A 15,536-nucleotide genomic window follows, 5' to 3' on the forward strand; every position below is an offset into this window, starting at 1 on the left:
TTCTGAGGTCTGGGAAAATATGGGGTAGGTACACTCCCATAATGCTAGGAACTCTAGGTAGCGTTCACAAGCTTGCAGTTGGTTTTCCAATCTCTTGTAACACAAGCCTGACAAATCCGAATCTAGGCTTTGTGCCAGAGAAGGAGAGAGGGGAAAGCTCTGACTAAGAGTCATTCATGCCCCGGCCTATAACATTTGAGCAGCGAGAAGATGTATCTAAAAGCCCCCCGCCTGCCTTCCACCAGGGACACCAAGGGGGGCCCTCTGGAAGGGAGAGGGTGTGGTTGAAAGACACCGTGTTAACAATCAGTGATGTAAACCCTCTAAAATTGGCCACGTTTTGGAAAATGTGAACCCTCTGTGTTTAAAATAGACTTAATATTTTAAAAATCCAGTTATAGACTTAACCCTGCTCTCAGATGCTAATGCAAAAAATAATCCAAACAGAAAACAGGATGAGCCATCTTCTACCCCAGGACTTTCTGGCCCTAAAAACGTTCTGCCCTAAGAGTGCAGCCGTGAACAGGCTGTGGCGCCGGGAGTTTTGTTCTGCATGGCGGGGAGCTGGGCAGCTGGGTGGTACCCCAGGCGGTGAACTTGGCAGAGAGAGGAGCATCTGGGCTCGACAGCAGAGATGGATGTCACCACCTGGCACATAGCCCCCCAAACGGTCCCATTACCTCCCCATCCTGCCCCTTCTCCAGGTTGAGCGCAGATGGCATTTAATATATATTTGATCAATTTTTTATGACATAGTCCTGGTTTTGAGCAAATGGAGACAGAAGGTATGTGTTTTGTTAGCGGAGTCTGCCAAGGTGGAGCTCATTGAAGAGGGAAGACGTTTCTGAGGGCAGACGGCTTCTGGCACGGCTGCTTGGGGTGGAACTTGGTGTCTTCGGTTAGAATAGGAATGCGTGGCCCCAGGGAAGAGGCGGAGGGGCATGCCAGCCACTGGTGAGCAGAGGAAAAGTGGGCTCTGCAGAAAGATTTCCTGAAGACATTTTGTGTCTACATGTCTACTTTGCACCTACATGACGTTCCAATTGGATCTCTGGAGACAGGCAGCTTGTTAGGTGATTTAGTGGCTTATTTTTTCCAGATTTGAACATACATGCCAGACTATGGCTGTTTGGGATGTGGGTGGTAAAGCCAGATAACCTGTGAATGCCTCAGTGGGCACCGACATCTAGAATCCTGATGGTTGTGAACTTCAGAATCTTACTTGGGATTACGGAGTTTCAGAACCACAGGGCAAATGTTTGACAGTTTTTGTTGGGTAGTTTGTCCTCTGGTTCATGTGGTCCAGCTGTTCCGTGTCCCAGATGGATTCATTTGTCCTCCATCAGCTGGGACACCCCAGGTTCCAGCAGTGGGACAACACTTCACCAAACTCTAAAAACAGGGCTCTCTGCACTGGAGCAGCCCCCCCCTTAAAATGCCTAATGAGGTAAATTCTGGAAACAAACCCTGAGATGGAAACTCCTTGTACAAAGAAGTCTGTCTTTGCTGCAGGAGTTGGTTCCAGAATCATTCCCCTCCAGAAGATTCCTGTTCACACAAGGGCAGCCCGCCTCTGGGGGAAAGAACAGTGCCGCTCCTTCTGAGTCAGACTGGCGCTGGCCGCTCACCCCTCGTTGTCTTTTGCTGAGCGAGCCGCACTCAGTGGGGCGTGCAGTGTGCTGGGGGCACATGTGAGGTTGGACAGGACTCTGGGGCGTCTTCACACTCCCTTTTAAAAAAAAGATTTCACTTATTTATTTTTAGAGAGAGGGGTGGGAGGGAAAAAGAGAGGGAGAGAAACATCCACTGGTTGCCTTCCGCACACCCCCAACTGGGGACCTCGCCTGCAAACCAGGCCTGTGCCGCGACTGGGCGTTGAACCGTGACCTCTCCATGTGTGGACCGATGCTCAATCTGCTGAGCCGCACCAGCCAGGGCCAGACTCCTTTCTTACCCAGTGGGTGGCTAGCGTGGCCTCTCGGGCAGTGTCATCTGTTCTAGAGACTACGGGGAACCCTAGTTCTGCTGATGGTCAACAGAATTCCATCCCCCCACCCCAGATCCATGACCAAGAGGAAGAATTCAACGAGAAGAGTGAGCATGACTCCGGCATCAACGAGGAGCCCCTTCTCACAGCAGATCAGGTAGGAGCAGCTCCTTGGTTCTTGGGATTTTTTCCCGTTTTTTTTTTTTGATAGAGAAAAACTTTAAGAGAATACACTATCACATCCCATGACGGCAGAAGAAAAATGCGCGGATGACCTGGAGTGTCTTTCGGAAGGGATTTCATTTCTCTTTATGCCGCAGTGTGTGCAGCTGCTGTGGATAGGAGGGAACCCAATTTCTGCCACTTGGCTAGGGGGGCGCTCTGCGTTTGGTAACAGCCAGGGGCTGGCCGGTGTTTGCTGACTTTGCTTCCTGATAAGCTTCATTGAAATTCATTGAGCCCAGAGTGCGGACTGCAAAACAGGGGCCACGCCCCTGTTCTTCCACCAACAGACGTGGTCATGGAGGCTTTCGTGTGCTGGGTATTTGCTCACGTTTCAGAGAACACTGAGAATTCCGAGCCTTTCAAAAGCAGGCTTAGAGACACTTGTCTTTCTTTGTTTGTCAAAAGATAAAAATAAAAAAGGTATAGTGCTTCACATGTGATTGAGTTAGTTATATTTTGGGCTTTAATAATTTATTCCTGGAGGAGAAGAATATTGGGTCTCTGGGTTTCTCATTGAACCTTTTAGTCAACAGCTGTGGATGGCTGTTCTGAGTAGGCACCACGCACGTTTTCTCACAGAGTAATTCTGAAAAGGCTCCGTTGGGAGCTTTGGATGCCAGAAAGCTTTTCAGTAGAAGGAATGCTTTTGTGTTTGTGGTAAAAAGTGGGATATAAATAGGTGAGGGTCCAGAGATTGAAGGGAACCAGGTTGAAAAGGACAGGGGTGAACAGTTATTTTTGTGAGTTTTTGGAGCAAGACAGCTCAGGGACACAATTCAGTGGTAACTGCTCTGAGAGAAAGGGACTCAGCCATACAATTTACAAAGGGGGCTGCCACTTGCTTGCCTTCTATGAATGGCTTTCAGGGGTTGAAGATTGCATGTCCCTTAAATTGATGACTAGAGAGGAGAAGGTTGGGAAGTAAAACGGCAGTTATGCTAAAGGAGGGGACCATACGTCTTCTTATCTCTGCTTCAGCCTAACGTGAAGGAACCCACTTCAAAGACCTCAGTCCGGTGGCCTTGGAACCGGAGTCTGTCAGCATCAGGAACAGGCAACTGCAGAGATCGGGTCACCGCTGTGACCGGTCTCATCTACGGAGCCCTTTCAGAAGGACTTAGTCGGCTTCCTTTTTGTGTAAACAATTAATGTACAAAGTCTGTCACCCTTATTCCTCTTGATCATCATCTAATTTTACTCTCACTTCCAGGAGCTGTCCTTCCACCGAGAGTGTAGATTAGAGGGGATTTCTTACCTATTTTCTGTTCTCCAGACCCTACACTTTATTACTTTATTATCTTGATTTTCACTTGTTGCCAGGCAGCTTTAGTTCCTGCCTAGAATTTTGGACAAATGGCCATTTCCCTCTCTGTCAAAAACCTCCGCCTCTGGAGTCGTGACAGGAACACTTCGTTGTTGTTTCCCCCCAGTCACACGCATTGTGACCACGAATGGACTGAGTGTGGTGTGAACGCTGGGTGGATAAAACACTTTCCCACTTAGAAGCAAAGTGCTCAGCAAATTGAAGTCAACGTTCCCTTCCAACAGCTCTGTTGCATTTCCTGAAAGAGCTGTTTATCTCCAATAAAGCTCTCACCTAAACACTGTTCTTGGAAGAAGCTTTGCCTAAAAGAAAGAGTGGGTGTAAGCCTTGGGTCAGATCTATTTTTATTATTATTTAATATTTATTAAGTAACAACATGGCTTTAGGAATTTTACAGACAGCAAATGAGCCATGTCCTTCTCTGATTGAAATTCAAGCCCAAATGTCCCTCCAGCAGAGGACACAGTCAGTGGTCTCTCCTGTACCTTCTTCAGGTAATTGAAGAAATCGAGGAGATGATGCAAAACTCGCCAGACCCTGAGGAGGAAGAGGAGGTTCTGGAAGAGGAGGATGGGGGCGAAACTTCCTCCCAGGCTGACTCGGTCCTCCTGCAGGAGATGCAGGCCTTGACCCAGACCTTCAACAACAACTGGTCCTACGAAGGTGAGGGCTTGGGGGCAGGCCTGCCGAGGATGACCCCTGCTGGGGCCAGGACTGTGCACGCACTTCACAGGTGGCCAATAGAACCTCACACCTGGGGAGTTGGCAACATCTTTCTTACAGGGCATCAGGCAGAGGGTAGCATTTTCAGAAATAAAAAGGCAGTTGAGCAAATCAAAATGGTAGAACTAAGCAAAGAGTAAGACTAAAGCAGAGTAGGTAGAAGAATTCTGAACCCATTATTCAAAACGATGCCACTATAAAAATCAATGAAAGTAACCCTACAAAAGGCAGTAATAATGGCTCATGTTTCTGGAGAGCTCTCTATCAGCCACCCTGTTCCAAGACTTCCTGCACACAATCTCCTTTCATCCGCGCACCAACCCCATTCGGGTTGAGCTGCGTGTTCTGAGAGTTAAGCAATCTTTGCAAGGCCACTGTTGCAAAAATGTGATTACAAGCAAAATCTCCTTTCACTCAGAAAGCCTTTCCATGGAAGCAGGAAGAAAGAAAACAATTTTCTCACTGAAGAAGCATTAAGTTAGAACATGACGTAGGCCATGAGCCACCCGCAAAGGGACTGCGGGACCAGAAAGAAACCTCACTCTTATGGAGAGCCAAGTGGCTGAATCCATTACACTAATTAAGGTTTGCAATTTGGAGTCAGGTGACAACAAAGGTCCCATTATCCTCCTCGAAGATTGCTTTTCAGAGCAATTCCCCAATTCTTGAGGAAACATTTCTGAGCCCAGAGACTGGCGAGAGGCTTATCTGGCCATTAAAATGACTGACATTCACTTGAAGAGGACAGAGAGAGAAATTCTGGGAGAACAGGGAAGTCAGGGAGGGGGAAAGTCTCCTCCTTTATTTTCAACAGGGAAAAGCAAGCCTCTTACTGTGACTTTGCATTTCTCCGTATACCACAGACGAGTCAGACGGGTGGGAGCCAAATTTGAGGCCAGGTAGGTTAACTCCAGTGTCCTGACTCTTAATCTGTGTATCGTATTGATTCCCTGACACAGATTTGTGGTAATTATGATCGTACAAACAAACAGGTGGATGAAGAATGAAATGAAAAGGCCCTAGCCAGTGTGGCTCCATTGCTTGGCGCATCATCTGGTAGATTGAAAGGTCGTGGGTTCAGTTCCCAGTCAGGGCACACAACCAGGTTGTGGATTTGATCCTCAGATGGGACACATATGAGAGGCAACCTGTCGATGTCTCTCCCTCACAATGATGTCTGTCTCTCTCTCCCCCCACCTCTTCCTCTCTCTCTAAAAGCAATGGAAAAAGATGTCCTTGGGTGGGGATGAAAAAATGGAATGAAAACATGTAACACAGCAAGGACAAAGTTGAGTATAAAATCCATCAATCTACAGATTGATGTCATTCTTCTCCCCCATCCCCTACAGGGATGATGTCATTCTTGCTGCAGGAGGGGCCTCTTCCCTGGGAATAACTCCTTTGGATGCGGGTGGGGGATGCTGGTGGTGGGGACTTAGGAACAATGGAGGAATAATGGAGGGAGAAGGTGGGTTGGGTCAGGACACACAGATCCAAACAGGGATTAGAATAGCAGGGGAGAAAGAGGCGTGACCTGAATTGGGCAGGGGAAATGAGACTCTGGCAGCGAGGAGCGGAGGCAGGGCGGTGACACTCGGGAGGAGCCTGTGCAGAGTGATGGAGTGGACTTGGCTGCGACTCCGCACTCACAGCTGCCCCGGTCAGGCCATTCTCAGCCATACAAAGGTCCCAAACATAGACACAGTCAGCAGAAGGCTCATGAGAACAGCTGAAATGCAGAGTGAAATGGCAAAGCAGAAGGAGGCGGACGGCGCCACAGAACAAAATAAAGGGGGAAGTTGGACCAAGTCAGCAAGTATCCGGGCAAAGTAGAAACAAAAAGGAAGAGGAAATCGAGATTCCGAGGCAGAAACAAAAGATGCCGTTAAAAAAGGGTACATTTGCTCTCTGAGTCCATTTTGTTTTAAATCCTCACCCAAGGATATATCTAGTGATTTGAGTGACAGAGAGAGGGAGAGAGAAAGAGACAGACAGATAGCAGATAGACATTGATGTGAGAAGAAACATACATTGGTTGCCTCCCACAGGGCCTCAACCAAGGATCGAACCTGCAACCTTTTGGTGTACAGGACGACGCTCCAACCAACTAAGCCACCTGACCAAGGTTTGAATCCATTTGAGATGAAGAAGTCTTACGGGATAAGAATTTAAAATGAAGTTATCTTGCCCTTTCCAATAGAGCTCAGTTGGTTGGAGCATCATCCCATACACCAAAAGGTTACCAGTTTGATCTCCAGTCAGGCTGCCTCTGGGAGGCGACCAATTGATGTTTCTCAGATTGATGGGTTTTTCCCCCCTCTCTCTTTTCCTTCCTCTCTCTGTAAAATCAATAAACATATTTTTAAATTTTAAATAAAATCACCCATCTCTCATGATCTCAGGTTCCCTCTCCGTTTTCTAATGGTAGTAGACCACTCAACCCGTTAGGGCCCATTTTCCACTCCGAGTTGCCAGTCTCCCGTGTGTTGCACACACTTTTGACTGCAGGCACTGTCGCACCGGACGACAGGCACAAAGAAGGCCTCCCATTGCTATGCTTGTTTTGCTCCTGATCAGTTCTGGGGAATAAGTACCACCCTCCGTTCCTCTTCAGCACCAGTGCCAAAAGCTCCTCGTAGCATCCCCTCCCACCACTGCCAATTCCCGATCCATTTCACAGGAAGAATGCGATATCACACAAACAGGGAAATGTGCAAGACCAAGCAAGGGATCAGGGAACCACGTGTCTGCCCACGTACTTTTTTTGTGGGCGGAGTCCACGGGCTTCCTTGGGGGCTGTGTCCTCTTCCTTCTTTGTTTCCCTGAGAGTGATGTTCTTCTCTGCAGACAACATACTGGCCCTGCCCTTCCCGGCTTGCCCCTAAATTGTGAAGGTCTTTCCTGGCCCTTTGAGGAGATGGAAGGGGTCTCCCCCAGAGTGGCGGTCCCACCTCAAGAGGCCGTGCCCCCGGGACCCTCTGCAGGGGCTCTGGCCTGAATGCAGGTGTCACCTGTGGGCGGTCTTCCCCGCAGGACTGAGGCACATGTCTGGCTCTGAGCTGGCCGAGCTGCTGGACCAGGTGGAAGGTGCCATCCGAGACTTCTCGGAGGAGCTGGTGCAACAGCTGGCCCACCGGGATGAGCTGGAATTCGAGAAGGAAGTGAAGAACTCTTTCATCACGGTGCTCATTGAGGTCCAGAACAAGCAGAAGGAGCAGCGAGAGCTGATGAAAAAGAGGCGGAAAGAGAAAGGGCTGAGCCTGCAAAGCAGCCGCGTGGAGAAGGGGAGCCAGATGCCTCTCAAGGTACTTGAGCCCCGCAGCCGCAGCCGGAAGCCTGGCTGCGTGACGTCAGAGCTTCAGGTCCCACCTCCAGCCCTGCAGCAGACTCAGAGATAGGCCTGTGCTGAGCAGTGACGGGGCAGGACACTGTGGTGGACAGTGGGGTGCAAAGAGGGAGAAGAGGCCACCTGTCTCCTCTCCTCTCCAGAGGACTCAGGTCTAACTGGAGGAGACAGGGGTAAACACGAGAAAATCATTGAATGTGTTCTCTTAGTCAAGACCTTAGAAAATTGGGGTGAAGATATTTAGGACTCGGGGTCAGAACGCCTGCTGCTTGCTGAGCTTAGAGGCCTGACTTCGCTCTGTAGGTTGTCCGTAGGGTGTTTCAGGATTGAAAATCAGGATGCTTTATTGTTATATCGACGGGATTCTTCAGACCAGTGGTTCTTAATGAGGGAAGCTCGGTAGAATTATCTACGGAGATTTTTCAAAATGCCCTGGCCTTGCTCTCTCCCATACCCACTGAACTGGGCCTGGGTCGGTGCATCTGGAAAAAGCATCCCGGACAAGGACCGTTGCTGGACATCTGCCCCTTCCCAATGACTGGGCATTTTGCTTTCTTCCCTAAGATTTTTGCATCATCATCTGTCCACGTTTTGCTGCACGGCTGTATTTTCCTATTTACACAGCAGGGGTGGATATGAAGGGACCCTGGGGGTGACTTGCTTGGATAGGAGTCTTTGAGACTCTTTATGCTCTGAGAGCCCAGGGTTACATTTGACCTGTCTCTCAGCCCAGGTCTTACATTTCCTGTCCAGTTGCAGGCCTCTGAGGCAGTTGCCTGGGCCGAGTGGTGGGGGTCATGGGTCTGGGTGGCTGGGGGAGGACACACAAGTCCTCCTGGGGGCGGCCACCAGCATTTCTTGAGTCTCTTCTCCCCCAGCGCTTCAGCATGGAAGGCATCTCGAACATCCTGCAGAGCAGCATCCGTCAGACATTTGGCTCCTCGGGAACTGACAAACAGGTACGAGTTGTCTCCCTGGTCCCCGCCCCCTCCTCCTAGACTCGCGACTTGGTCCCCCCACCCCGCGCCGGCAGAGCAGAGAGTGGCGATTCGATAGGATTATCCCGGTGCGCCTCGGCGACCCGGGTCCTCACGTTGCATCTACTCTGCAGGAGGAACAGAATAAAGCTTGATACTCGACACTGCTTGTGGACCTACAAGTTTACTTGTTTTAAGAACTAAATGCATAAAAAGGGAAACGCATTTGATGATCGGTCCCATGGGAGAGCTTAGACCCGCCCACGGGAACTTCCTCCCTAGTCGCCTGCCCAGACTGTGAGCCACGCGGTGGCCTCTGCGAGTTGGCTCTGTGCGGTCAGTTACGTGCCTGAGACGCATCTCTGGTTACTCAGATGGTGTTCAAAACCTTCCCCGCGCGCCCGCCTGGCGCTGACCGCTGGTGCTGGGCCCCCAGGCACAAAGATGGGTAGTTCCGGCAGTTCCGACTCCTGCACCCGTGGAGCGCACAGTACAACAGCGGCGGCCCGTGTGCGAATAGACGAGGGCGAGATTGTGCAGTGAGTGCACGTAAATTATGTACGTGTTTTACACACGTTGAGAGCTGAATCCTAAGTGTTAGGATCCTGGAACACAATCTGGGAAGAGATTTTAGGAATGTTTAACTCAGTCCCCTTATTTCACGGCACTGCGAACTAAGGCCCAGAGAGGTCAGGCAAGATTTTCCCGAAGCCACACAGCTGTAGGGAAAATAATGTGTGTAGGGGGCCAAGGGGCAGAGCGAAGACTAACGTACAGTCTTCTGACTTGTGGTCGGGAGGTCTTCTCACTCACTCTGCCGGCCGCCCTTAGAGCCCCTGACAAGGTCTTGCTGGCCTAGTGCCTGATACTCCGCCGCACCGTCCCGACCCCCGCCCGCCGAGAGGATTTTGTTGTAGCAGTGCCTCAAATCCAGCAGAGGGCGCAAACCCAACATTCAAGTCCAAGGGCTGGTTGAGGTTCTGTTGTCGCCTGTCATTTTGACAAAAGAAACCATTCACTCCCAAATTGCAATACAAAAGGTAAGAAAAAATATAACACCCTCTCTATGCTCCCAGCCTGCATGAGGAGAATCTCACCAGGACTTTTAGGTAACCAAAGAGTTTCTAGTGTCTGGAAAACGCACAGGTTGGAATGGCGGGACAGTGTGTCCTGGCAGTCAAGTCTTAGTTTGTCAAGAGGCACGCCCCAAAGACAAAGCTCCTGAAGTGGCGCTGTGCGAGTTAGCGTGGGTGTCGTCGAGCATGCACGGAGCGTGTTTGCTAGGGAAGAGCACAGGCCCCGTGCAGGTGGTCTCACACGTCTCAACCCCAGAGGACTCGCAGCCAGCGTCTCAAGCCCCTCATGCTGTTTGTCTTGTAGTACCTGAACACAGTCATCCCTTACGAGAAGAAAGCCTCGCCTCCGTCGGTGGAAGACCTCCAGATGCTGACAAACAGTGAGTTGCTCTCATTCCCAGCGAGGTCAGCTACTCGTTTTTCGGCACCCTTCCCTGTGAGTTGCGTCCTTGGTGCTTCAGGCCTGAGATTTCGGGGAACAGTTCTAGATGCGCTCTGTAGCGTTGCCTCGCTTCCCCCTGGGGGGGGGGGGGCAAAATTAAAGTACTCTACAGCGATGCCTCTCCCAGTTCCCTCATGGGAAAAGATTTGCCAGAAGAAAATAAGCCTGTGAAAAAGGTTGGGGGAGGGGGCGGGGCTGCGCGGGGACATTCTGGCCCTCCCAGCAGCTGTTCTCCAGGCTCCGCGTTCTCTGCAGGGCCTGTTTTCTCCTCCGCAGCTTGAGGACACGCCTTGGTCTGAACTTGCGTGCCCAAAGCAGGGAGCTCGGTCTGTGGGGCTGGCTGTAGTTTTGATGAGAAGCAAAGTTTCTTGGGTGGGGGAAGGCCGACTGGAAAGAAGAGAGTCTGCTTTTCTTTTCAAGAAATGACTGCCTCCTCTCCTCCACTTGGGCTCTATTGTCAAATATTGATAAACATTCCGAGCCAGGAGAGAAAGCATTGAGTATAAAGAGCCTTTTGCAGGTAAAATCTCTTTATATACATCCATCACTACAACCCCCCACGTGCCGGGTCGCGTGGTGTGAACCATCAGTGTCAGCTTGCTTCTTTTAGGAAGAGAACCCTAGGCTGAGATGTGACAGGCTCAGTGAATCAGGAGCCGTCCGTCTCCCTGGCAACTGAGCGCTGCGTGAGTGGCGTACCAGCCAGGCTGCCCAGCCCACCGCAGCGCAGCGGGGGCGGCGCTGCGCCCGCCACAGGGGGTACCTCGGCGGATGGGAGAGGAACTTCCTCTGCCCAGCTGAGACGGATGCCTGCTGAGCCCCAGGGCTAAAGGGGACCAAACGTTCTCATTTTGATCAATTTGGGAAACTAAAGCAGGAGGTGCCGGCAAATAGAAATCCCGCTGACATCGATGAGTCCTGCGTCCTTGAGACTCCGGAATTTTAAATTCAAAAGATGTTGGCTTCCTCCTGACTCATTTTAAACTCCTTAATTTGCATAAATATGCACTAAGATTTTTTTTTCAAGGAGCAGATAGAGACGAACTAACATTTATAGGTGTTCGTGTTTTCACAAGTAGTCAGCATTTGGAAAATAAATTGGGCAAATGATGAAGGCTGCTATACACAAAGTAGTCTGTCATGGTCTAACAAAAGGAAGAGCCATATAGTTATTACAGATCCTTGTTAAGGAATTCAGTGGGAAATCCTTTCATTTTAATTAAGAAACAGTGGGTTGGCTGACATTTTTTAAGCTCACTTAAACAATCGTAGCTAGAGTATATCAATCACTTAGAATACCGGGGAAATACTGAAAAGTGAACAAAGGAAAATAAATAATTCATTGTCCCCTGGACTGTGGTTACTGTTTTGATGTCCTTCAGCTATGACATTTCATGTCTTTTTCATGTAGTTGGGATTAGACTGGCTATAAAATTTTGTATCGTGATTTTAGTCACATCAGTTAACATTTGGTTAACATTTTTTATGGCTCTCTCTTCTATCCTGTGGATATACCACAGTCCCATATTTTATTCCCATGAAAAGAAGAAAAATGTCCTCTTTCCTGAATACCGATTCTCCTGTAGGTTATGAGAGCTTTTTTTTACAAGTCCTTGTGTGGATTTGTGGACAACATCTCCTCTGTACTCTACTCCAGAACAGGCCGGAGACCAGCTGTGGGCACTGGACAGCCCATACAAATTTTGGATTTTGGAGATCAACTCAGACACCTATTGGCTGAGTGCCCTTCTTGTATTTTTATGGCTGCCTTCTTGGTGCAGCATCTGGTCTGGCTTGTGCTCAGTTGCAAAGCATCTCCAGCCCCTTCAGTTGACATGAATACATGTCAGAAATACAGAAGAAACAACACAAAAGAAGCCATTACCTGGGGGTCCTCGGGTTCAGTCTGTTTCCAGACCTGGCCACCGACTCATGCCAGTGCCGGCTCTGTTCTTCACCCTCTCCTGATTTTTAGGATCGAGGTTCAGGACCCTGCCCCAAGACTAGGCAGGGTCATCCAGGAAGAGCAAGGGCGTGGATGTGGGTTGGGCACCTGCCTCTGCGGTCGGGGCTCCCTCTGCACCCCAGTGATCAGGGCCTGCTGGCCTTTGCTGTTTTCTCTGCTGGCAAACAGCGGCGCCTGCTCGCTGAAAAGACCCAGACACTGTGGACACGTCACAGAGAAAGGAGCATCCCCTGTGGTCACGCTCTCAGAGATAACACCTTCTAACGGTTCCATGCATGTTCTTCCAGGTGTTTCTATGAATGTTATCGTTTATTTAAAAGTTCTTTTTTCACTGTTGAGTATGTCTTTTACATATAGATCTCTCTCATTTTTCATACACCTATATAACACTACGTGGGCCCTGGCTGGTGTGGCTCAGTGGCTCGAGTACTGACCTGCAAACCCAAGGGTCTCTGGTTCGATTCTTAGTCAGGGCACACACCTGGGTTGCAGGCCAGGTCCCTAGTCGGAGTCCCGAGAGAGGCAACCACACATTAATAGTTCTCTCCCTCCCTTTCTCTCTCCCGTCCCCTCTGTCTAAAAATAAATAAATAAAATCTCTTTAAAAAAAGACTACGTGGGATAGAGTTTATTTAAGGAATCGTTGATGAAGAAATCCACCAGTAGCCACCCACTCCTTACCCTCATTTTTTGATATTATAAACAAGGCCCAGCCACTTCCGTAAAGGATTTTCTACAAGGCGACTTCTGTAAGGTGAATGATAAGCATGAGAAGATGCTACCTAGTTTAATAGCAGAAAAAGCTATTTTAAAAACTTGTATCAAAAGCCCTTGGGCTGTAATAACACCTCATCGTGTGCGTCCCGTGGAGCCCTGTCCCGTTTCCATAAGAAGTCTGTACGCTCTTTGGGTCCATCAGTATCTTGCGTTTCCACGCATTCTAGTGCTGTACTGGGCATGACATAGAACGTAAATATTTGTCAGATGAAATTCATTTGTTATCAACAAACTGGAGGTGAGGGAGTTTTCTGATGATAGGTTTGTACGACTAGAATGTCTAGAGGCAGCGTGATGGCTTATTCAGTGATGCATTCTGACATTCAGATGGACTGCATCTGAAAGCTGCTTCTTTTTAAAAATGGTTTTATTTCCTTATTTTTATGACTATTAAAGATATCCACTTAGGAGATGACGTGGAAATTATACAAAAGCAAAAAAGAAAGGTAAAAAATAAAGAAAAAAGAAAAGGAAGTCACCAGCACTTCGACTCTCGGTATATTCACCACCGCGGTGAAGGCTGCCTCTTGACAAACGGTTCTAGACTTTCGCTCAATGCTCAACCAGTGTCTGGTTTCCTTGGATCGTTTCTTACTCACTTGGGCTTGGTGGGTTGTTTGGCTCTAAAAGTGAGCTTTATGCCTCGATGATACCGCGGCTCATCTCTGTTTCTCTCCTTCCCTAGTTCTCTTTGCCATGAAGGAAGATAATGAAAAGGTGCCAACTTTGCTAACCGACTATATTTTAAAAGGTAAGAGTGTCCCAGCCCTGGATGGTGTGGCTCAGTTGCTTGAGTATCATCCACAAAGTGAAAGGCCGCAGGTTCGATTCCCAGTCAGGACACATGCCTCGGTCGTAGGGCTGGTCCCTGGTTAGGCTACATTGAAGAGGCAACCGATGGATGTTTCTCTCATGCACTGATGTCTCTCTCCCTCTCTTTCTCCCTCCCTTCCTCCTCTCTAAAAACAAATAAATAACATCTTATAAAATAAAAATAAAAAAAGAGAATCCCAGCCCTCTGAGAACAGAAGTGGTCCTCTGGGCCCTGCCCCCAGGACTCCCGCTGACAGTGTGGACTCTGCCCTGCCTCCTTCCCACACGGGGCAGGGCCGGGGGGGCGGGGCAAGGGGACAAGGTCAAGGCCCTCATGGTCATGGGGTTTGCCTTGGGCTGTTGCTTGGAGGCCCGAGAAGAAGATTCCATTGCTCCTGTGTCACCAGAGTGACTATACATGAGAAGTAGCTAAATCAACAAAAGGCTGATTGTGACATTTCTGGGGAGCTGGGCTCTTTAGTTGGGAAAAACAAAGCGTGAGGACGCCATTAACAGTTTCCAGCTGCATAAAGGCAGCAAACATGAGTCACAATGAGCTACCTCCTTTCATAACTATTTCTCATTGTATTTTGTATTTATTTAGCAAATATGAAAGCAGAATGAGTGATATAATGTACTTTTAGGTACTTAACATCCTGCTTTAACAATTAGGAATGCATTGTCAATTGTGTTTCATTAATAGCCTTTCTAACTTCTCCCTTCCAATTATTTTCAAGCAAATCCTAATTCTATTTTCCATACATACATATTTCAGCATACATTTCTAAAACATAAGGACTCTTGAAAAACATATCCACAATAGTATCACAACTAGGCAAATAAAACATTTCTCAATATCATTGACTATCCAATGGTGTTCAGATTTCCCTATAATATATTTTTCAGTTTGTTTGACTCAGGATCCAGTGAAAGTCTACACTGCAAATGGATCTGTCTCTCAGTCTCTTGTAATATAGGGCCTAGGCTCCCCCTTCCTGCCCCTCTCTCCTTAGTCCTTGACTTTTTTTCTTGAAATAAGCAAGTTGTTTGCCCTTAGATTTTCCTCATTCTGGCCTTTGCTAGCTGGTTTAATTTAAGGTGTCCTTCCATCTTTTGTGCTTCCTGTTCATTGGCAGAGCCAGAGACGTGATCAGATTCAGTCTGAAATTCTTGCTGAGCGCTATGCCGTTCATGGTGCTGAACTTCCTTTAAGAGACATGTACAGGCTCTGGTTTTCTTCCTTTCTGTGGCATTGATACCTGTGTCAGTAATCTGCCCCGGCTGCTAAAACAAAATAACCACTGCCTGGTTTAAACCACAGCTACTTAGTTTCTCACATTCCGGGGGCTAGACACCCATGATGCAAGTGCCAGCAAACTTGCTTTCTAGTGAAGACTCTCATCGTGCGTGGCTTGTGGACTGTGCTCTTTCCTTCTGTGCGTGAGGAAAAGAGAGAGAGAGCTCTCTTCTGTCTCTTCTTATAAGGACACTAATCCTATCAGATCAGAGTGCCACCCTTATGACCTTCCTTAACCTTCCTTTTTCAGCAGCTCCATCTCCAAAAACAGCTGTCCTGGGGGGTTAGGACTTTAGCATATGGACTTGGGGGAGACACAGTCTTCAGGCCTTAACAGTCTCCACTGATAATCAGCCATTGTCAAGATCCTTTGCTGCACCAGTTTTTGCTCCGCACGCACGCCACCGGGCTGGGTTTCAGAAGGCTGTGGAGCTCCCTTACGGACTTCTGAACTGTATTGTTTCCATAAGGATCAGAGAGATTAATCTTAACTTTCTGCAGAAGGGATTTAGGCTAAACATTGGGAAGAACTCCTGACTCTTAAAGGTTTTAAAAGAGCAGCAAATTTCTCCAAGGACATTTT

General features: G+C 48.6%; 1 protein-coding gene across 1 annotated transcript in view; it reads left to right on the forward strand.

Moving 5' to 3' along the window:
• FEZ1 (fasciculation and elongation protein zeta 1) overlaps window positions 1–15,536 on the forward strand; it is a 39,731-nt gene that overhangs the window by 23,389 nt on the left and 806 nt on the right. The window contains exons 4-9 of the mRNA XM_037038247.1: window positions 2,061–2,144; window positions 4,031–4,199; window positions 7,293–7,564; window positions 8,484–8,564; window positions 9,963–10,038; window positions 13,529–13,594. Coding sequence (XP_036894142.1) covers window positions 2,061–2,144; window positions 4,031–4,199; window positions 7,293–7,564; window positions 8,484–8,564; window positions 9,963–10,038; window positions 13,529–13,594 — 748 coding nt within the window. The remainder of the gene's footprint in view (window positions 1–2,060; window positions 2,145–4,030; window positions 4,200–7,292; window positions 7,565–8,483; window positions 8,565–9,962; window positions 10,039–13,528; window positions 13,595–15,536) is intronic.

This window comes from Sturnira hondurensis, unplaced genomic scaffold (assembly GCF_014824575.4).
Source record: "Sturnira hondurensis isolate 20B ecotype Veracruz unplaced genomic scaffold, ASM1482457v3 Scaffold0024152, whole genome shotgun sequence".
Classification (NCBI taxonomy): domain Eukaryota; kingdom Metazoa; phylum Chordata; class Mammalia; order Chiroptera; family Phyllostomidae; genus Sturnira; species Sturnira hondurensis.